A 22261-nucleotide genomic window follows, 5' to 3' on the forward strand; every position below is an offset into this window, starting at 1 on the left:
GAGGAGAGTGGCACGCTCAGAGAGGGCATGGAAGCTCTGAGCCCTTTCCCTACTTTGCCGTATGCATCTCTTCCATCTGTCCATTCCTAAGCTACATCTTTTTAAAATAAACTGGTAAATGTCAGTACATGTTTCTCTGAGTTCCGCGAGCTGGTCTAGCAAATTGATCAAACCTGAAGAGGAGGTAGTGGGAACCTCCAATCTATAGCCAGTGGCCTAGCTGCTCAGGTGACAACCCGGGACTTATAATTGGTGTCTGAAGGGCAAGGGGCAGTCGTGTAGGACTGAGCCCTTAATCTATAGGAGCTGTAGTATCTCCGGGCAGATAATGTCAGAATTGAGTTGAATTTGTAGGATATCTGGTCAGTGTCCGCTGAGAACTGGAGAATCTCTTGGTAGTGTGAAATAAAATAACGCGCATTGGAATGCCTTGGTAAAGGTGATTGTGGCATAGGAAAATAAATACCTGTGCCCTTTCTTACTCTGTGAAAGCATGGATTGAAGCTTACTTACCAAATGGTGGCCTGAATTGGTAGTTTAAATCACGGGCCTCCAGAAGGAAGCAGGCCTGCTGGCACCTTGATGTTAGCCCAGTGAGCCTGAGTTTGGACTTCTGACCTCCAGAACTGGAAGATAATGAACTTGTATTGTTGTTAAGCCACTAGGTGTGTGGTAATTTGTTAAGGCAGCAACAAGAAGTGATTACACCTGCCATGTGGGATGAAGGCCAGTACACAATGGTCAAGGAGAGGGGAAGAGAAGGAGGGGTGTTCGGCAGACACTGAGATAGGTGGGCTGTGGGGTGCAGCAAACACATTCCATGTGGAAGAAACAGCCCCGGCTGGGCTGGCGAACATGAGACTTCTGCAGGTCTCATTGCTGGGTGACAACTGGGTGAGGGTGAGGATGAGCCTGCAGAGAGGCCGTGCAGAGGGCCTCGCAGGCTGGGCTGCCATGGCCAGCCTTAGGCTGGAAAGGTATCGGGTCTGACTTGTGCTTCAGGAAGGGCACCTGGCTGCAGAGAGGTGGATGGACCAAAGTGATGTAGGTGATGTTGAATCTGCTGGCAGTTTCTGAGTGCAGGCCGGGATCTTGTCTCGTGAAGCCAAAGAATGGAAACATGGACCAGGGAGAGGCAAAAAGTTTTTAAAAAGTGATAGTTTATTAGAGGCAGGAAAAGAGGTTGCAGCTCCCGAGCGGTAGGGGGTCCCACATGTGGGTAGCCCCATGACTGAAGCAAAAGCTCTTACTTTTATACCTTCCCTTGCCTGCTTGGGGAAGGGGAGCTGTATGAAGAAGGGAACTTGTTTGAAGAAGGGAACTGGCGCCTTCTAATGAAATTCATCTACCAGGTTTGTTCTGCTTGCCCATCCTAAAGGAATTAGCAAAGTAACCCACTCTATCAGATCTGCTCCATTTGTCAGGCCAAAAGGAATTTTATGATTAACCTCAAGGCCTCGTTACATTATGTCCTGGAGTGAAGGAGTAATTTCAAAACCTGGAGTTTTAGGATATGTCTGTCTTTGTTTATTCCACCAGGGACCTCCCTGTCTACCTAGGGACACGCTAACTCTCCTGTATCAAAAGGGATGTGTGGGGAGGCAGTCACAGTGCTCCTAAGGTGTGGGGATGAAGGCCAGAGTAAGAAAGGATGCGTGGATGGGATTGGCTACTCAGGTAGAAGAAAGGCCAAAGCTGATAGTATGGGGCCCTTAAGAATAGCTGAAGGGATAAGACAGGGGGTGCAGAGGAAGCAGCCTTAGTGGTGACAAAATGTTCCCCAAGACTTTTTCTCTGTTTAATCCTTTCCCCCTCTGGCCTTCAATTTCTCCATTGGTACAGTGATCCCTGAAATTCTTATAGGGAACAGTCGAGGAGCTGAGGCGGCAATGAGACCTTTCCATGTTCCCACAGGCCTCCCCTTTCGGAGGTGTAGTTCCAAGGAGTGTCCACCAGAGGGGGGCGGCCCACATCCTTTTTAGGAACTCGAGGGCTCAGAGGAACCCTCTGCTAACTCATCACACACACACACACACACACACACACACACACACACACACACACACACACCACTTCTTGGCAACTGTTAGTGTGAGTCCTCTGGTAAGCAGACTGAGTTAGTAGTGCAAGTTGAGATTTAAATTTGTGAAAGATAAGGAGGAAGGCAACACGATTGGCAGGGGGAACCTCAGATCAGATGCAGTTCTGACAAAGTCCCAACCAACCCCCACCCAACAGGGAGCTCTGGAGCCCAGACTGTCTGCTGAGAGAGTCCCGCGATGGGCTGAAACCAGAAGGCCCTTGAAACTTGCTGTGCTCAGTCATTGGTGGAGGGATGCTTGGGAAGATGGGGCTTCAGATTCCATGGTGCTGAAGGCTGTCCGCTAACTGCCCCGAGACTGATCGGCAAGTTTTTTCTTGAGGAAGATTAGAGCAGCATGCAGCCCCTTGTCGCTCAAAGCTCGGTCCTCCACAAACAGGCCCTTTTCCTCCTCTCTGCTCTTTGCCGGTTGGGATTTCTCTCTAGCTGCCCTCCCGAAACCCCTCCCTTTCAGGTCCAGCTCTCAGGACCTGGAGGGCAGATGCCTGGCATAAGCAGCTCTTATACTAATGGTTTCAGTGTAAGGGAAGAGCCCGGACCGCCCGAGGCACCCCAAGGAACCCAAGCTCAGCCCTGCTCACCCTATTGCGGGGTTTGCACAAATTAGCACCCATTCTTCTGGATTTCCAGGGGCACACCAATCCTCAGGGATAGGATCCAAAATGAGAATGTAGGAAGGCTCACATTCCCAAGGGAATGGCACACAAAAGATACAAGAGCTGGAGGGTTTCAAGGGTTTATCCCCCTCCCACACCCCCAACACAACTCCACCTCTCAGTACTGGTTGGGTTCCAGCAAAGGGAGCTTTGAGAGGGTTTTTCCAGAATCAGTTTGATCTGAGAGTGCTCAGGGAGATAAGGTGGGGGGTGGAGTGGGGGTTTCCTGCATATGCCACACTGGGCTGCCCCCCTCCTCCCAGTTCCTCTCAGGCACCCTGATGCCCATCTGCCATTTTGGAGTATTTGTGCCATGCCTGCAGCTCCATTCTCCCAGGTCCAGATGGTCATCCCATCCCTTCCTCCCCCCACTCTCCCCACTGCCCTCATCCCAGTTCCACTCGGAGCAAGGGCCTGGGCAAAAGCCAGCACTGCCTCCCAGCACCTTCTCTTTCTAGGGTAGAGAATCCTTGGTTGTCATGGAGACCAGGCCTGCCCAACCTCCCTCAGTCTTCCTGCAAGGAGGAAGGCATGTGGCTGGGATGGGAGAGTGGACAATGGACAGATATCCAGCTAGAGACAACAGCAGAAATGCCCCCCCACACACACACACACACACATACACAGACACATCTAGAACCTGAGAAAGGACAGGCAGAATATATAAGACTTGTTGTGACTGTGATTGATTATTGGTTACAGGGTTGAGAGAGTATAAACAAGTATACCAGTGTGTGCAGGGCCATGTGTGTATGTGAGTGGAGCACGTTGCAGTGGGTCTGAGTGTACAAGACCATGTTTATCGTGCTAGTGTGCTTGGTGGGCCTGTGTGTTTAGTGTGCTGTGTGTATAGTAATGCATGGGAATGTGTATCTGGTAAGTGTGCCTGTGAGCATGACATGAGTGTGTGTTGTGAGTTTGTGCACGTGCATATAAATGTGGACAAGTAGTGGGGGGAGGGTTGAATGTCCTGTTTTCCCACAGACCTTGACCCCAAAGCAGGCTGACTGGGACTCCCCAGCTGCTACCCACTGGTTGAAAAAGTCAACTTTTGGTGCTGGACACTGGGTGAACAATGAGATGTGTAGGGGGAAACCTTGGGAGATCCAAGAAGAGGCCCTTCCGGAAAAGACTGAAAAACCCCCTTGCCTTCATGGTAAGATTGTGCCACCTCTCCCCCTTCCCCTTCTCCTCAGATTGTAAGCTCCCTGTGCAAGGACTGTATTTCCCTCTTAAACTAGGAGCCTCTCCAGGGTAGGCCCTGATTTTCACCCTTAGACTAGAAGTTCTCAGGGTACATATCTTTACATTCATATTGGAATTAAGTTCCCAGATAAAATTCAAGATGCCCAGTTAAATTTGAGTAATTTTGAATAAAAGTGAATAGTTTTTTAAGTATAAATACATCTTAAAAATTGCATGGAATATGCTTATACTTAAAAATTACTCATTGTGTCTTGAAATTGAAATTTAACTGGGCATCCTATATTTTTATTTGCTAAATCCAGCAATCTTATACTGGAAGCCTCCCCGAAGACACTAATGGGTTGAAAGTTAAAGGACAGAAAAAGATATTCCATGCAAATAGTAAACCAAAATAGAGCTGGGGTGGCTATACAATGTTTCCCCAAAGATAAGACCTAACCGGAAAATAAGCCCTAGCATGATTTTTCAGGATGATGTCCCCTGAACGTAAGCCCTAATGCATCTTTTGGAGGGAAAATTAATATAAGACCCAGTCTATTTTCAGGGAAACAAGGTACTAAGATAAGATAAAATAGATTTTAAGTCAAAAATTGTTACGAAGACAAAGAAGGATATTATATATTCATAAAAGGGACAGTCCATCAAGAAGATATAACAATTATAAATATGCACCTTACAACAGGGTTCCAAAATATATAAAGACAGAATTGAAGGGAGAAATACCACTTCCACAATAATAGAGATTTTAATACCCCACTTTCAATAATGCATAGAACAACTAGAAAGAAGATCAGTAAGAAAATAGAGGACTTGAACAGATTGACCTGACAGGCATATACAGAACACTCACACAACAGAATACACGTTATTCTTGAGTTCACATGGAACATTCACCAAGATAGACCATGTATTAGGCCATAAGACAAGTCTCAATTAATTAAAAAATTGAAATCATCCAAAGTATCTGCCCACAATGGAATACAACTGAAAACCAATAACAGAAGTACAACTGGAAAATTCACAAATGTATGGCAATTAAACAACACACTTTTAAACAAGCAATGGGTCAAAGAAAAAAAGACAAAATTAGAAAATTCTTTGAGACAATGAAAACAAAACACAGCATAACAAAACTTCTAGAATTCAGCCAAAGCCATGCTTAGAGGGCAATTTATAGCTGTAAATGTTTGCATTATAAAAGAAGAAAGATCTCAAATCAGTAACCTAAATTTAAACCTTATGGACTAGAATAAGATGAATAAACTGAAACAAAGCCAGCAGAAAAAAATAATAAAGATTAGAACACATATAAACAAAATAGAGAATAGAAAAATAATAGAGAAGTCAATGAAACCAAAAGTTGGTTCTTTGAAAAGATTTACAAAACTGGATATGAACAATTGTATGTCAAAAACCTGGATAACCTAAATGAAATGGACAAATTTCTAGGAAGACACAAACTACCAAAACTGACTCAAGAAGAAATAAAGAATCTGAACAGACCTATAAGAGATTAAGAGATTGAATCAATAGTGAAAAACCCCCCAAAAAAGAAAAGCCCAGGACCAGATGGCTTCACTGTTGAATTTTAATCATTTAAAGAAGAATCAACAACAATCTATCTCAAATTCTTCCGAAAAATAGAAGAGGAAGGAACACTTCCTACCTCATTCTATGAAGTCAGCGTCACCCTCATACCAAATTCAGATGAAGATGTTACAAGAAAACTACAAACCAATATCCCTTGTGAACATTAGATGGTCTGAGTACTAAATAATTGCTATATTTATTGTCTAAGGTGTGTGGGGGATGAGGCGTGTATTGTAAGTTAGCATGTTTTATTACTTACCCTTTAATAAACATTATTTTCAACATGTGAGTCAATTTGAAGAACTCCCAATTTTACAGTGGGCCTTGACCAATTTAATTATAGTGAAACCTTTCAAACCTTCTTCTGGCATAGTTTGTGTCTCAGTAGATTCAAAATCATCAATGATTACAAAGTCATTGTAAAAATGAAGTAGAACCTGAGTTGCTCAAGTCTGTCATCTTCTAGAACAATGGGTCAAGTCATGTTAATAGTCTTTATCCTTCAGCCATTTTCTCTGATTTTTGGAGGAAAAAAACTTCAGAAGTTTTTAGCAAATTGAGTGAAAAAAATTTCTGGTGAAGGTATTTTACTGGAAATTTTTTACTGCAAGAAATCTGTAATCAATACTGAAGAAAGATATAATATAAACAGTATTGCACTTTCTGGAATTTTTGTGTGAAATGGAATTTGTAGAATTATACCCTTATATTTAAGACTTTTCCTATTTATCTGTTGCTTTATGTGAAAGTTAAGTTTTCAAAGTTAAAATTAATAAAAAAGTATTTTTAATGAATTATGAGCAAAGATAGATGGACAAATATGGCTTTACAGTCAATTGAACAAGAATTTGAGAAGGTCAATTCACAGATTTGCAGAAACTATAATGTTATTATTTTCTACCGTGACAGACTAATATAGTAATGTTTTCCATGTTTTCAAAAACACATTAACATAATTAAAGAGTATTAGTACAGTACTAGTTCCTTTTTTGTATTTTTATTTGAAAACTTTATTGGCATGAATATATATATGAAGATCAAAAAAATATTTTCACTGCATTTCTTTTCTAGCCATTTTAAAGATTTCTTTCATTGCAAGATTATAACTGAAAGTGTTTATTGTATGGGGGGCAGGATGACCCCCACTCTGGGTGTCAGATGCACTGGGAGGACCACTAAGAGAAGCATTTGTCTATGGCCCTAGGAAACAGGCCCACCCATGCTGCATGCCTGCCTCACTCCTTTCTGGAACCTTCCTATACAGCTAAAAATAGTACCTGCTTGGGCTCTGCTGGGTTACCCCAGCCTTAGCTGATGGTTCTGCAGTATCTGCCTCTCCCCCAACCTGGCTGCTTCCTCAGCCATGTGGTTCCAGGTCCCCAGCCAGCAGGGAGGCAGACCAGGCTGAGAGCAGAAGGAGACTCACGTGTTCATTTGTGCTAACGAATTCCCCATCTTTCCTCCACCGCTGTTGGCAGGCAGCTGAGAACAATGCCAGCTTTGCACTTTGCATCCTAAAGTCAAGCAGCGTCCTTCCCAGGCCCTAGGTGCCCTGCCTGGACTAGGAGAAGAGGTAGGAAGGAAGAAGATGTTAATAGTAAGTCAGCACTTTCTCTGGGCCAGGATCCTTCCTAAGCACTTTTTATGTATGTTACTCATTTAACCTTCATAACATGGCAGGTACTAATAGAAATCCCATTTTACAACGGAGAAGTAGCTAATGTGTTCTGAGTTCTTACTCTGCGCCTGTCCCTGACCCAAGCCAGGTACAGACTTTGCCCTATGAGGTGGCTGCTGTCATTATCCCTATTTGATAGAGGGGGAAACTAGGGCCCAGAGATGCAAAGGTAGCATTCAAACAAGGTCACACAGCCAAGGAGTAGCAGAGATAGGATTTGGACTCAGATTTGGCTGATTCTAAAGCCTTATGTTCCTGATCACCACACAAAACGTCCTCTCTGAGGGGCTGCCACTTAAAATGGGGTCTCTAGTCCTGTGGGATCAAGAGGAGATGCCTGCAAAGATGCAGGTCCCTCCCCTCCCTTCCAGCCTGGGGTGACACCTGCTGGGAATCAGGACGCTGAATGGACTTGCCTCCTGGCCCTAGATGCTTTGCTTCCCTGGGTGACTGCCTGCCCCCTGCCCCCACTATGGCCCATTCCTATTCCATAGGCCTTCTCTGTGGTTAAGGGATAGATTAGATCCATGCTCCTGACTTTCCTTTCCAGGCCTGGCTGTGGGGACAAAAAGTCATTCCAGGTGGGGAAAGAAGCCTGCACCACCAGGTACTCCTGGGGTGAATGCAGCAGGAAACAGGGCTCTGGAGGCCCAGGTGTGGCCTCTCTCGACTATTGATCTGGTGGCTCCCAAAAGGAAGCTTTGCAGAAACAGCATAGTACAGCATGCATTACACACACACACACACACACACACACACACACACACACATACACACCTGCAGGCTGGAGGGCCTAAGGCCACTCGGGGAGGCAGAATGTCCCATAAAGGACTCAGAGCAGCTGAGCCCCGCACTTCCTGGCTCACAGTAAGTCCTATAGAAATATTGCAAAGATCACCATTTGTTATTATGAAGTCAGTCCTCAGTGACTGGGCAATGGGGCCGACCCCGGGTTTTAAGGGTCAGCCTGGGAGGCATAGTGGTAAAGCTGGAGGTAAAGTACAAGCATCGAGTCTTCCAGAACCTACTTTGCCACTGACCAGCTGTGTGACGAAGGCAAGTTGCCTGTCTCCCACCCCACCTCCTTTCCCCCCACTTCCCCCAACCCCACGCTTCATCTGTAAAATCAGTCTTAAGGATTAAGTGAAATAATGTACATAGAGTGCTTAACACAGTGCCTAGACATAAATGGTGGCTATCATCATCATTATCACTACTTGCCACTTACTCTCTGAGAGGTTGTCATAGGGATGGGAACAAAGAACAAGTATTATTGTCTTGGTTTGTAGCTAAGGACTCAAAAAGTCGAAATGACCGGCCTGTACTCCCGCAGCAGATTTCTGGCACAGCTGGGATTTAAAAACATAATAGCACCAATCCCTGATAGCAATAAACCAGCTTGCCCTCTAAAACGGTTTCCATGGGCATTAGCTTGTTTATCCCAGCCTGAGACCTGGGAGATTTTGCCCCCAATTTTTAAAACAGAGTTTTATTTTTTAGATCAGTTTTAAGTTCACAGCAAAATTGAGCAGAAAATACAGAGTTCCCATGTACCCCGGCCCCTATACAGACACAGCCTCCCCCACAATCAACTTCCCTACCAGAGTGTTACAATCCATGAACCTACACATCATAATGACCCAAAGTCCATTGTTTCCATTAGGGTTCACTCTTGCTGTTGTATATTCCATGGGTTTTGACAAATGTATAATGACATGTATCCACCATTACAGTATCATACACAAGAGTTTCACTGCCCTAAAAATCCTCAGTGCTCTGCCTACTCATCTTTCCCTCCCCACAACCTCTGGCAACCACTGATCTTTTCACTGTCTCCATAGTTTTGCCTTTTCCAGAATGCTATATAGTTGGAGTCCTACAGTATGTACCCTTTCCACATTGGCTTCTTTCACTTCATACTATGCATTTAATTTCCTCCACATCTTTTCATGGCTTGATAGCTCATTTCTCTTTAGTGTTGAATTATAGTCCATTGTTTGGATGTACTACCGTTGACTTATCCATTCACCTTCTGAAGGACATCTTAGTTACTTCCAAGTTTTGGCAAATATGAATAAAACTGCCTACTGCTATTAACATCCATTTGTAGGCTTTTGTGTGGATGTAAGTTTCCAACTCCTTTGGGTGAATACCAAGGAGTGCAATTGGTGGATTGTATGGTGAGTGTGTTTAGTTTTGTAGGAAACTGCCAAACTCTCCTTCAAAGAAACTGTATTATTTTGCATTCTCACTGACAATGAATGAGACTTCCTGTTGCTCCTCATTTTTGCCGGCATTTGGTGTTGTCAGTGTTCTGGAGTTTTGCCCCCATTTTGCTGATGAGGAGACTGAGGTGCAGAGAAGTAAAAGCTTTGCCCAGGCAGAGGCAGGATGCCCTCTCACTCCAACTTTTTCCTACACACATATAACTCTCACTGATGTGTGTTCTTTGGCTAAGGAGTCATTTTCCAGTGGGGTCTGTGCCCTTCCCAGCAGGCTTAGGGAAGGGTCTCACCTGCAGGGAGAGGTTACTCAGGTGAGTCACCTGAGCAAGTAGCCTTGCAGAGGTGATACTGGAACGAAGAAGAAAATCTGCAGGGTCGGCTGTTTCTCTTTCCCTCTGTAGATGGCTGGGTGGTGTGGCAGGAGGAGCGGGGCTTGGAGTTAGAAATGAGTCTAAATCCTAGCTCTGCCACTCACTAGCTATGTGACTACATTCAAGTCACGTAGCCTCCAAGCCTTAGTTTTCTCTCTGAAAAACAAGTGCAACTTCACGGGGTTGTTGGGAAGATCAAAGGAGACGTGACATGTGAAGTGCCTGCATGTAATGCAGCAATGATTTAGAATTAGACCATGTATAAGCATAAGGGACATTGGTCTGGAGTTTTCTCGTGATGTCTTTGTCTGGATTTGGTATCAGGCCCCATAGAATGAGTAGCAGCTATGGTAAGTCTTGATCATGAAACTGTAAGACGTTGGGGAAAGCTTCTGGGTGGTGACTCCTAGCTGGTGTCCTCACATTGACACAAGACCAGGGGCGAAGATTTTGGGAACAAGCAAAGTGGCCACAAAGGTGAGCTGGTCAGAGGGCCTAGGGAACCCCAAGTAGGAAACTAGGGTTGCTTTCAAGCGCTCTTTCTGTTCTCCCCTGGGGTTCCATGAAGACCTGGTAGCCACACCTGTGTCAGCTATGCTGCAGAGACTCAGAGTAAGTCTTAGAAGGGAGAGAATCTGTGTCCAAGCAGAGCTCCATGTGGTGCAACAGAAAGAGCCCGGGTGGAGCCAGGCCAATCCAATCTTGTCTCGATCACTGCCTCTTGGGGTGACCTTGGGCTCCAATTTCTCTGAGCCTTAATTTCCTCATCTGTAAAATGGAGATCAGCCTCCTCTAGGGCTGTGGTGAAGACAGGTTGAAACAATGGTCCTAAAGCACCCAGCGCAGGGAAGACTCCTGGAACTGGTCACCTTTTAATTCTTGATCTTGGGGTCCCCACTTCTGATGATGGCAGAAAACATCAATTTTCCCACCTCAAGGGGTCCCTGGCAGGATTTTGTCCTTTGTGGAAGGAAGATGGGAGGGAGAGGAAGAGGAGGTAATGGATGATTGACATCTAAAACTATGCCCCAGGCTGTGGAGAGAGATCTGATGGTAAACATCCACAAAAGAGCGCCCCAAGAACGTTTACTGGCTTCTTTGTAAACTCCTGACGATCCCTTCTCTCCCATTTGCCCAGACACACCGGCCTCCATACCAGGATATTCAGGCTCCTCCCTCCCTCTGTCTGAGCAACTCGTCCCAGGATACCAGCCGGACTCCTGTCCTGGCCTCCCAGGCTCTACCCCAGTGTCACTCTATTAATATGCCTCCCCTGACCAATCCCAGAAATGCCCCGTCCCTACTCCCTTTACCCCTTGTCTTGCATCCTACTTAGCACCCCTGATATGTCTTTCCTTAATAATTACATTGCTCAGTGTCTCTCCGCTGTACCCATAGAACAAAAGCTTACAGAGGAGCAAGGACTTGGCCTTGTTTCCATCTGTATCCCCAGCTCCCAGCAGTGACTGGGAGAGAGTAGGTGCCTGTTAAATATTTGTCACATGAATCATATAATTGTTATTATCCTGGGGGAAGTAGCAGTAATGGGAGGGAGACAGCCTTCCCATGGGGAAGGTGAGATTTTTGGGGAAAGAGTCTAGGCCACATAGTCCAGCTGCAGGCCCCTCCTGTAACAGCCTTCCCAGACCAATAATGGGGGGACTCTCATACAAACTCACATGGCTGATAAGTGAGTGAGGTTCAGGTCCTCTGACCCCCAACCCAGCATTCTCTCCATCACCCAAACCACCTTCACTGCTGTCTTTAAAAGCAGGTGTTGTCAGTCTCGGGTAAAGCCAGCCCTGGGGGAGCTTTACTGCTCACAGTGTGGTCCACAGAGCAGCAGCCACACCCGAGAGCTTTTAGTGATGCAGAGTGTTAGTCCAGCCCCAGACCTACCGAATCAGAATCGGCATGTTTAACAAGATGCCCAGGGGATTCATTAAAGTTTGAGAAGCCCTGCCTTATAGCATGTTTTACAGGAAGAGACTCTCAAGCTAGCCTTTACCTGGCTCAGCCAACCGACAAATAATTGTTGAGCACAGAAGGCCAAGGCAGAGAGGGATGGAAAGAAGTACAAAGCAAAGTCCTTCCCAAGAAGACAAAGGTCTGCCAGAGGACAAATTGATTACACTTTCAGGGGTCCCTACAGTGGAGTGCCCCCTTCAAAACTTTTTAAGTTCCCTTCCAGTACCTGAGACCAGTTGGGGCCACCTGTGCAAGGTACCTGCCCTGGACCCTGCCTGGTCCTCGGTCCCCCATTTCTCTCCTTTGGGTCCTCGCTAACCTTTACCTCAGGCACGGGGTTGGCTAGATAACGCCCCCAGGACTTCTAGGACTCTCACTTGGAGCACTGTCCTAGTGTCCCGTGGCTAGGCCCCGGTTCCAAGAAGGTGGTCTAGTGAGCAGGTTGTTCCCACAGTCTGGCTGGTGCCATATTGCTTTTGCAATATCTAGAGTATGAGAGAATAGGCCACTACAATGGGATTGACATGCTGATTTTGAGTAATTCCCACATCAGACTCGGGACAAGTTCAAGCCTCTGGGCTACCATCAGTCCAGGGTATGTGTGGTGGTCTTGCCCATCTATGCCACCTCTGGCTTATAGCACCAAAAGTGGCAGGGATAGGAACAAGCATCCTTTACCCTGGTGCCAACCTCCATGAGCACCCAGGGCATCACTCCACCCCATTTCGGTCATCTATGGCCTCAAGGGTCTGTCCTTTACACTCTGACCTTCTGAAAGGTCAATTTACGACCAGAAAACAAATGATCCTTCTCAGTCTCCTATACATTGGGTAAGACTCGCATTTATGGTCGTCATCAATGAAGCAGATGAAGACGCTTTGAGAGTCGTTGGAATCCAGTATTCATGGGAGACACAATGGGAGACACGAAGTCACAAGGAATGATGTAACTAGCATTCAGTAAACTGCAGCATGGAAGTGCAGGGGCAAGAGGATCCACATTGTTTCAATGCAGACAGGTTCCTAAGAGCCATGGCATTATGCATAAAAACAGCGCTGTCACCTTTTTCTCATCTTGGGAGAGAAGAAATTAACCAGGAGTGACATATGAGATGGTTCCTGGACCCCAATAGGAAAAGATAGTTCTTGGACCCTATAAAGAATCTTCACATACACTGATTGGACCATAAACAAATATGTTAGTACCTATTCTCTATCCATCATTCTACATCTTCATCAATAAATCACAATACCTTATATAGGCCAAGAGTTTTATATTATATTTTAAAATCAAATTGATAATATAGACATGGGTCCCACACACACAAATTTGCCAAAAGCCCTACACACATTAAGGGCAGACCTGACTGGGGGAGATAAGCCTTGTTCTTATGAACTAGAGTTCAGAACATCTTGCAGCAAGCAGCGGAGACCTTGGCAACCATCTGGCCCAAAGCCTGCTCTTTACAAATGATGAGGGACTGAAATGTAGCAATGACAGGTGCCTTGGAGCACTTAACATGGACAAGAACTAAGTGTTGGGAGCTCAGTGAAGGGAGAGGACTGAGTGCCTAGGTAGTGGTAGGGGTCTTCCTGGAATGAGAGGGCTGTGTGCTGAGCCCTGCAGTGTAGCCACACGGGCCAGCCTGGAGGAGGATGGAGGAGAGCATTCCAGGCACAGAGAAGCGGGAGTGGACAGGACCTGTGAGGACTCTGCCAGGGACTGGTCTGGTTTAGGGACATCTGGGGAGAGGCTGCTGGGCTGTAAGTGGACCTCTGAGACCTTCCTCCCCGACTCTGAGGCCCCACCCTTGCCCACCAAATCGAGGAGCATGTCTCCCATGAGGCAATCAGGACACATGCCATTCCCACTCCTGGTCCAGCCTCAGAGGGGCAAGTGCAGCTAAACCTGAAGCTACTAAGTTTGCACACAATTTCAAGCCAAAGCATAAAACGTCAAAGCTATGGTCCCTTGCTGGAGCTGTGTCACCTGTTTCACCACCTCCCCTCACCCTTCTGCTCCCTGCCATGCTTGGAATCTCCTTGTGTTTGGTGGAAAGATTTTTTTTAAATTTTTTATTAAAATGTAGCTAACATATAATATTATATTAGTTTCAGGTGCATGCCATAGTTATTCAACATATACCTAAAGAAGGGATCGCCATGATAAGTCCAGCAGCCATCTGACACCACACCACGCTACCAAAATATTATTGTCTATATTCCCAATTAAACTACCAGCATCCAACTCCTTTCTCAGGCATTGCTTTGGGGAGAATGCAAACTAAGATGGGCCACGTTGCTGGAGACTCAGAGGGAGATGTTGTGGTATAGACATGGCACCACAGAAAACACATATGTTTCTGAGTATCTTCTGCGAGCCAAGCCCTTTTACTTGATGACGGGATGCAGAATTCTTTGAGAGCGCCCTTCCTCTTCCAGACCTCTGCTCTGATTGGGGACATGTGACAGGAGGGGTGAGCCAGCAATATGTGAGGGATCACAGATTTTTTTTTTTTTCTGCCTTTGGAGCACATCATGTGGGTTATGGGCAGCAGATTAATGTTCCTAATTACATGTGGCTCAAGCTGATATTAAGTATTTGTCTCATTCCCGGAGCCTACAATACCAGTGGATAGCAGGGAAGGTGCCAAGAGGCATGCTGGGTAGCTGAGAATGACAATCTGGGATTTTAAATATCCATGAGAGATAAAAGTGGACAAGTCACAGCCATGGGGGAAGGGTGACTAGTGTTCTAGAGTTGCACTTTAATGGCTTCCCAGAGCTGGAGGGTCCTGGAAAGGTCCTGAGGTGCATTCTCCAGATAGGCGCTGGAACCACTTCTAAGTCTGCACAGCTTGCTGAGGGGAAATGCTTTCGTCAGTCTAATCTAAGTTTCTTCTGCTGCAAGCCAAAGGCTTATTTTGCTTGATTTGTTCTAGGTGGCATTAAATATTCACTGAGCTCCTACTGTGTGCCCAGAGAAAATAAGCCCTTGTGCTCAGAATGCTTCCGGGTCATGGTCTGTGCCCATAGGAAGCTCATTGAAAACAGCACCAGACCCTCAGACCGAAATACAAGTGGAGCCAGGGGGGATGGAGTTGTCAGGGTGAAGCAAGGAGGTGATAGTGAGAGGTGGGGAGTGTTTGGATTAGGGCAGATGAATGAAGAGGGCATTCTTGGCAGGTGAGTGAGCGATTTGGTCAAAGCCATGAGGGCTAGCATGAGAGCACACCTAGGAAGCATCTGCACAAAGGAGATGCCTGAGGCCTGTGGCAACATCTGCTACCCAAGAGATTTAATAAAGTCACTCAAAGTCCTCTGGTGTGAAACCAGGACTGGTAACCATCCAGCTAGCTCCCAAGACAGGTGTAAATTTTAGCTCAAATAGGCAGCAGGCCCTCGAGTCCCTGGAATTCACAGATCCAAAGCACAAGAGAGTTCTGTTCAAGTCACTGTGTGATCTTGGGCACTTCCCCTCCCCTTTCTGTCTGTTCACTCATCGACAAAAGGAGAATGAGAATTTCTTCCTCATACTGTTGCATTTAGAATTACAAGAGGAAACGCAAATAAAAGGAGCGTGATGAGCCACACAGCGCTCTCCAGATGCTGATTATTATTATCGCTGTGGTGTAAGCAGTGTGCTCCTTGAAGGCAGGCACCTGGTTTTCTCTCCGTTCCCCTGGCACACAGAGGTGTTCATCCACCGTGTAGACGACGCTTTGTCCTTCATTGCTGTTAAATTAAGTTGTTAAATCGCTAGGGCAGCAGGAAGCCAGCACTTCGTGGCTTGCAGGGAGGTGGCGATGCATCAAATGGCCTACCCCTCCACCCCACATCTCGGCTAACCCCTCCCCCACTCAGTCTCAGGGGTTGAGTATCTGCCAAACAGGTTCTGCTCAGGTACTCGAGAGGGGCCTCCCTGCTCAAGACTGGCGGGGGGGGGGGGGGGGTGTCACCTTCAGGTGTTTGTCCCCCCAAATCCCTGCAGCAGCTCCAGGCTTTGGTGTGACCCATGTCAGGATTAGCTCACGCACAGGACGCACCTGTGGTCCCCCAGATCAGCGCTGCGACAAGAGTAGTGTAGACACACCTCTAAAGTGCAGGGCCAGTCCTGTCTTTAGAGCACAGCTTTTATCACGAGGGGATCGGTGGAGAGCCGGCCGCTGGCACCCAGAGAAACGCCTGGTCCTGCAGCGTGCGCTTGTCTAAGTCACTTCCCACTCTGGTCCTCAATTTCCTCCTGCGTGAAACTGGCTACGATCCCTTCTCGGCCAGCTGCTTCGGGAATTAGATTCCAACGATTGCTTACAGAACTCCCTCCAGTTACCCTGTGCTGAGTGTCTGCCCCAGGCAGGGGCGCCCGCAGAGCTCTGGGGCTGGCGGCTGCCACGCCCCTCTTCGCCTGCGGCGAGGCACTCACCGCCCGCGGGCTGACTTTGTGAACCTCCAGGGGGCGAGCCCCGCGGGCTTTTCGGCCCACGCGGCGCCTCGGCAGTCTAGCGTGTGACTTCACCAGCGTCCCCGGGCCAGCGGGGCATCGGGAGCCCGGGTCGCCGCCCACTCCCCCAGCCGGCAGGTGCCAGTATCCTGCCTCGCCTAACCGCCTGGCGTCCGCGGGCCTGAAGGGGTTAAGGCCGCGGGCCTGGGCGCCCGGCCCGGGCCCCGGGAGCAGCAGTGCCCAGCGGCCGGCAATCGGGCCTGGCGGCGCAGGGCAAGGCAGCGGGCGGGAGCGTGCTTCCTCCTCCTCCTCCTCCCTCCGCCTCCGCCTTTGTAGCGAGTTCCTGGCCCCTCTTCCTCCCCCCGCCCCGCAGCCTGGGCCCGCTCCCTCTCTCCCTTTCTTCCTGCCTCGCCTTCCTGCGGCGAAGGAGGCTCATCTATTATAAATGCACATTCGGGGCTGACATCAGCGACCAGCGGCGGGCGAGCGCCGACGAGCGGTCCCTGCGCGCTGCCCGGCTGGAGCGCGGCCCCCAGGCTCAGCTGAGCCTTCCGCGGGGCGCGGGAGAGCGCCCAGAGCCTCCCGGGCCGCGAGCGCGCCAAGCCGCGCGGGACTCCCTCCCGCTGCCGCCCAGGCCCCCAGCGGACCCCGACCGCCGCCCCTGCACGCCGCGCCCGCGCCCCCGCAGCGCCCCGGAGTTCCTGCATGACTGTCACAAAGGTAAGCGCCTGGGACCCGCCAGCGCCTGTAGCCCTGGCCTCAGCTGCGGGGGGCGTGAGGGGCGGTGGGAGGTGGGAGGGGGCACTGGTGCTGGGAAGGTGCAGCACGCTCCTCATTTGCTCCCCCAGTCGCTCGAGTCGCTCCGGCCCCCAAGGACTGCGGAGGGAAGGGGGAGGATGCTGCTTTGGAGCCGCTGTGGTTTGGACAACATCCCTCCGCACGGCCCAACCCCAGGACTGCATTTTTAACCCTTGTTTAGGATGCTGCATTTTTAACCCCTGGAGAGCAGTGTTGGCAGCTCCTTGGTATCCACCATTGGAGCGCGCCGCCGAGGGCGTCCCTGGCGGGGACTAGTGCTGTTCAGTGGTGTGGGAATGGGCTGCGCCCTGAGGAGGCCCGCGGAGGGGAAAGCCCACCACACCTGCGGGCCTCTGCCGCGCATCTCAGGGGCTCTGGCCCCGCGCCAACGCCACTCAGTGGAGAAGGCGCTTCCAGTCCCAGGAGTTGCTACTGGGGATAGGAAAGGTTCTGAGGTGACTGGCTTGAAGATATGGGGAGGGAATATGACACGGGAGGTAAAATGGGCATTCTGGAAGCCCTCATGTTGGAGAAAGGTTCTTGGACCTTGCCATAGGGGCCCAAGTTTATTGGAGAGAATTTGGGGCTTCCCTGTTGTGGGGAGGAAAGAGTTATGAGGAAAGCAGACGGGGTAGTGGAAGGTGCTGCGGATTAGGAGACCAGGGAGACCCACTCTACATGGAGCCCCTGGATAACGGTGGCTGGGCCCTTCCTCTTTGGGCCTCACTTTCCTCTTGTGGAAAGTGAGGGTGATTAATATGGACCCTCGGGATCATGCTGGGCAGTTGCAGAACCAATAAGATCAAGAGTGTGAACCCACACTTTTGACAGAGCTCTGTCAGGGTAAGGAGCTCACAGCCTGGCTTTGGCCCTGCATCTGCCCAAGGCCAGATTCCACCAGCTGCCCAGCTGGCTTTCAGAATTGGAGAGTTGGAGGCTAAAGTGGGAAGGTCAGAGCAGTGGACCGGATGGAGGGTCAGCCGTGGAGACAACAGGAGGGGTGGTTCTGGCTCTTTCTGATAAGCCCATGCCCCCATGAGATCTGCCACAAGGAGCATATTCATTCAGGGTCTTTGGGCTCAACTCCAAAATTGGGACTTGGAAACATTGTGGGAAGATGAGCTTGGGGGCTAAGGAACTGCCTCAGCTCTGACTACTACTGACTGCTGTGACCCACAAGGGGTCGGATGCTTAGTGTTTTGAAATGACACAAATATTGTTCAGTGGGGAAGGATTATTATCATTAAAGTTATTAATGTCAAAGACGCAAGCCAGTTGAAGCAGAAGAGTAATGGATGGACCTGGATGAGAGAGAAAGGATGTGAGATTTGTAGTAACAGTGCTGAGATCAGTCTCAGGGCCTCTCCTGTGTCTCGCTATGTACATGAGCTCAGGCTGCCTTCCTTCCCAGGAGGCTTACAAGGAAGGTGTGTTTAGCCCCCTTAACAGAGAAAGAAACAGGCTCAGAGACATATAAAGATTGCTTAAGATCACACAGCGAATAAGTAGCAGAGTTGGGGTTTGCTCTCAGGTGTACTGTAACCTATGGCCTGTGATGTTTCCGTTGCTATGCACTGTTGAGCACCCTGGAGATTGGGTTGTTTCCATGGTAGAGGGGCAGTACTTGGAGGCCTGAGTCCTGGGGTGCGGAGTCCCTGAAGCTGGGTACTTGTCTGTTAAACCCACTGGCAGGCCTGGCCTCTTAGTATCCAGTGAGTATTCACTAATGCTCCCCCTTCCCCCATGCCCGACCAACCCCCTCTGTGTCTCTCTCCTCCTGCTGTAACCAATGTGGCATCAGTTTAAGTCAGCTCAGAGGATTAAGTAAAATCCCCTCCTTAACCCTATCTTTTTTCCCCTTGTCAGCCCTTTACAGACCAGCACTGTTCCTGTGGGGAGGGCTGGACGAGCAGCAGGGATGTAGGAGGGGCCTGGGTGCAGTCCTGCTGCCTGAATGCCTGCTGGAAGGGGCACCTCCACAAGTTCTAGAAGAAACCACAGTGCTCTGGGGGTCTGAAGGCCTGGCCTCTAGTCCTAAATCAGCCACCAACAGGCTGTATGGCCTCGGGCCAGTCACTTCCATCTCTAGGCCTCTGTTTTCCCACCAGTGAAATGCAGGAGTTAGTTTCGATGGTGTCTAGGACGCTTCTGCTGGGTCTCGGGACATCGTCAGCTTCAGCAAGGAAGTCAGCTCTCACGGAGAACAGGGGGCTCTTTGTTCTCTGGGAGGTGGTCTGCTTACAAGACAGAGATGAAGACGAACCCTAAAGGGCATCTGGGAGGTGGGATCACTGCTTACGCACTGGGGGTGGTTGACAGGGAGGGAATGGCTTAGGGGGTGAGACCACAGCCCTTAACTGCTCCTCCTCCAGATGCAGGGTCACCCCTCTCGGGTGAGCCCCAGCTTCCTGCCCCTTGGACCCATGCCCTGAGCCTGTGTCAGCCCCGCTGAGAGTCTTCCAGCCAGGGTTAGGTGTGGATTGGTGATCTTACCTCAGAGAGCCTGGAAAGTGAAGAAGAAACCAGATGGCAAGTTGCTCGATCTTCAGTAGCTCGATCTTCACTTCCTTAGAGGAGGTGGGCCTCTGTTTTCCATTTACCACCTTCTCTCTCATACATACCCCTAGTCCCCTTCACTGTGGGGTACAGCTGGTGACACTGCATATAAAGCCTTGGGGGATGGGCAGGGTTCCTAGAGGGACTCCTGCCCTGACTAGCACTAGAGATTCAGAGGCATGCACATAGATCTGGGCTGTGACCTTCTAGCCTGACGGCATTGTTCCTGGTTATGACATTTTAAACTCTGTTGTGTATGTGTGTTTAAAAAGCTAACTTCATTCCTTTATGTAATGAAGAGGAGAAAAAAGGAATTAAAAAAAGAAAAGAAAAGAAAGAGTAGAGGGCAGGAGCAGATGGAGTTTCCCAGACCTTGGTCATCCACAGGAGGTCAAGGCCTCACCCCCTCCCGGTTTAGTCCAATGGCCTTCCATCCGGCAAGTCAAGTGCGAGGGACTGAAGGCTGCTTTCCCAGTAGCAAGACAGTTTTACTCCAGATGATTTTATTCTTCAGTTCTTGCGCCTGCTTTGTATATTTTTCTATCTCTATTCCATGTCAGTCATACGCTAGGCTAGCAGTGCTTCTCCAGTTCTAAATATCTGTTTCTAAACTGCCATCAACTGGAAAAACAGAACAAAATACATTAGTATTGTGTGCAGAGTACAAGTCAATGGGCTATAAGAAAAGCCTGCAAGCTGTAATGCAGGACTTTGCTATCTCCTTTTTGCTGCTCAGGGATCTTTTGGTGTGATTTCCCGGCTTTTGTCTGTGATGTGACCAGAAGAGGGCTTCTAGGTATGAGAGGTGGTGGCTTATAGTGACGGCTTCCTTGTTCCCAGGTGTGCCTTGTTAGGTCAGATGCCAATGAACTCAGTGCTACAAGGCTAGTTTAGCAGGTCTGCGTTCCAGGAACAAAGTACCCTGAGCTGCAAGAATGCCACTGCACCTCAGAAGGACTTAGGAAAAGGAATGTGGGCAAAGAGGAGACCCTGGATGCCAGCACCCCCTCTACACAGTGGAGTCCAGCTCCACAAGCATCAGCCAGCCCTCCCCTGGCCCTTCTTTCTGCATGTCAGCCTTCTCTCTCCTGCCCCAGTCCTGGCAGAGCTCAGCTCACTGCTGGGAGCCCCTGGCCCCTGCTGAATGTGATAGGATGGAGGACAGTGTTGCTCTCCCAGGTAACTAATAACAGGTAATTGTCTGACGAAGATCCTGTGTCTCTAGGGCCCCTGTAGCGTGCTTCATAGGAGAATGGAATGTTTGTGCTGACAGATCAGCCAACCCTCTCCCTTCAAAGACAAGGGAGCTGAGGCCCAGGGAGCAGAATCGTCACTGCCTAAAGTCACTCAGTAAGTTTGAGGCTGACAGGGCTGGCACCTGGGTCCCCCTGATGGCTGCCCTGTGCTCTTTCTACTGAGCTGCCCAACCAGGGACAGGTGTTTTGGCCCCACTCCTGTTACTCCACTATACCGGCTGCACTGCTGGTGTCTGGCTCCCTCAGAGACAAAGCATGGAGGTGCAAGGCGTACGGGAGGCCTAGCTGTCCTCAGCGTCAGGATGGGAAGGAGGCAATTGCAAGGCCACTCTGCCTCCAATTCCTGATCCAGAATGGAGCCTACGCAGAAGATGCCTGGACCCCATCATCCCCAGACATCCCGCTTCTCAGCACCTCTTTCCTATCTGGCTCTTATTGGAAGAAGAGATGCGAGAGCCAGCATGTCACAGAGCCTCAGTTAAAAGGAACACTCAGCTCCCCGACACATGGGGGTTCTGCCTTCTCTGCTGCACACACTCGTTATACCTCCTCCTTCCTCTCACAGTAGGGATTCCTACCGTGTTTCCCCGAAAATAAGTCCCAGCCGGACATCAGCTCTAATGCGTCATTTGGAGCAAAAATTAATATAAGACCCGGTCTTATTTTATTGTAATGTAAGACTGGGTATAATATAATATAGTATTATATAATATTACATCATATTACATAATATATAATATGATATAATTAATATAATATAGTACCAGGTCTTATTTTATTGTAATAAAGACCGGGTCTTATATAATGTAATATAAGACCCGGTCTTATATTAATTTTTTGCTCCAAAAGATGCATTAGTGCTGATTGTCCGGCTAGGTCTTATTTTCGGGGAAATACGGTAGCATTCTCATGCAGAAGGTATGAGGCTAACATTCACTGAATGCAGCCAGCACCCTCAGAGCTCCTAGTCTGGGCCAGGCCTTATGTTAGGCACTAGGATGACAGAATGCATAAGTCACCACCCCTGCTGTCCAGGACCTTTGAGAAGATGGATGTGGAAGGAGATGTGCCAAAGTCCTGAGTCAGGAGTCTCCAGGTCCAGGGGACACAAGCCAGAAAAGGTCTGTCTTGCCTGTATACTATAAGTGTTCAATAAATGCAGACTCTTTCCTCCCTTACTGTCTCTCCCTCTAGGCAACGAAATTCACTCTCCGGACGAGCTCTGGTGAGTGAATTTCATTGTGTTCTCTTGCCCGAGGGCATTGCCACCTTGGCACCTATGGCAGCACTTAGAGGCATCTGGAAAGGATTATGAGGCTCCCCAGGGCCCCAGAATCACCCTGCAGTTGGCCCGCCCCATGGAATCAGCATAGACTTGAGCTCGGCCAGTTTGAGAGTGTGGACACTGGCTGGACC

General features: G+C 48.8%; 1 protein-coding gene across 4 annotated transcripts in view; it reads left to right on the plus strand.

Annotated features, from left to right (window-relative positions):
• The first annotated feature begins 16017 nt into the window (after positions 1 to 16017).
• Positions 16018 to 22261, plus strand: part of CORO2B (coronin 2B) — a 134148-nt gene continuing 127904 nt past the window's right edge. The window contains exon 1 of one of the 4 annotated variants that reach the window (XM_074327508.2): positions 16018 to 16955. In XM_074327508.2, the coding sequence (XP_074183609.1) occupies positions 16941 to 16955 (15 nt within the window). In that variant the 5' untranslated portion in view covers positions 16018 to 16940. The remainder of the gene's footprint in view (positions 16956 to 22261) is intronic. The other 3 variants (XM_019725632.3, XM_074327509.2, XM_019725631.3) reach the window with 3 other exon arrangements.

This window comes from Rhinolophus sinicus, chromosome 3 (assembly GCF_057876585.1).
Source record: "Rhinolophus sinicus isolate RSI-liver-muscle chromosome 3, RSI-T2T, whole genome shotgun sequence".
NCBI classification, from domain to species: domain Eukaryota; kingdom Metazoa; phylum Chordata; class Mammalia; order Chiroptera; family Rhinolophidae; genus Rhinolophus; species Rhinolophus sinicus.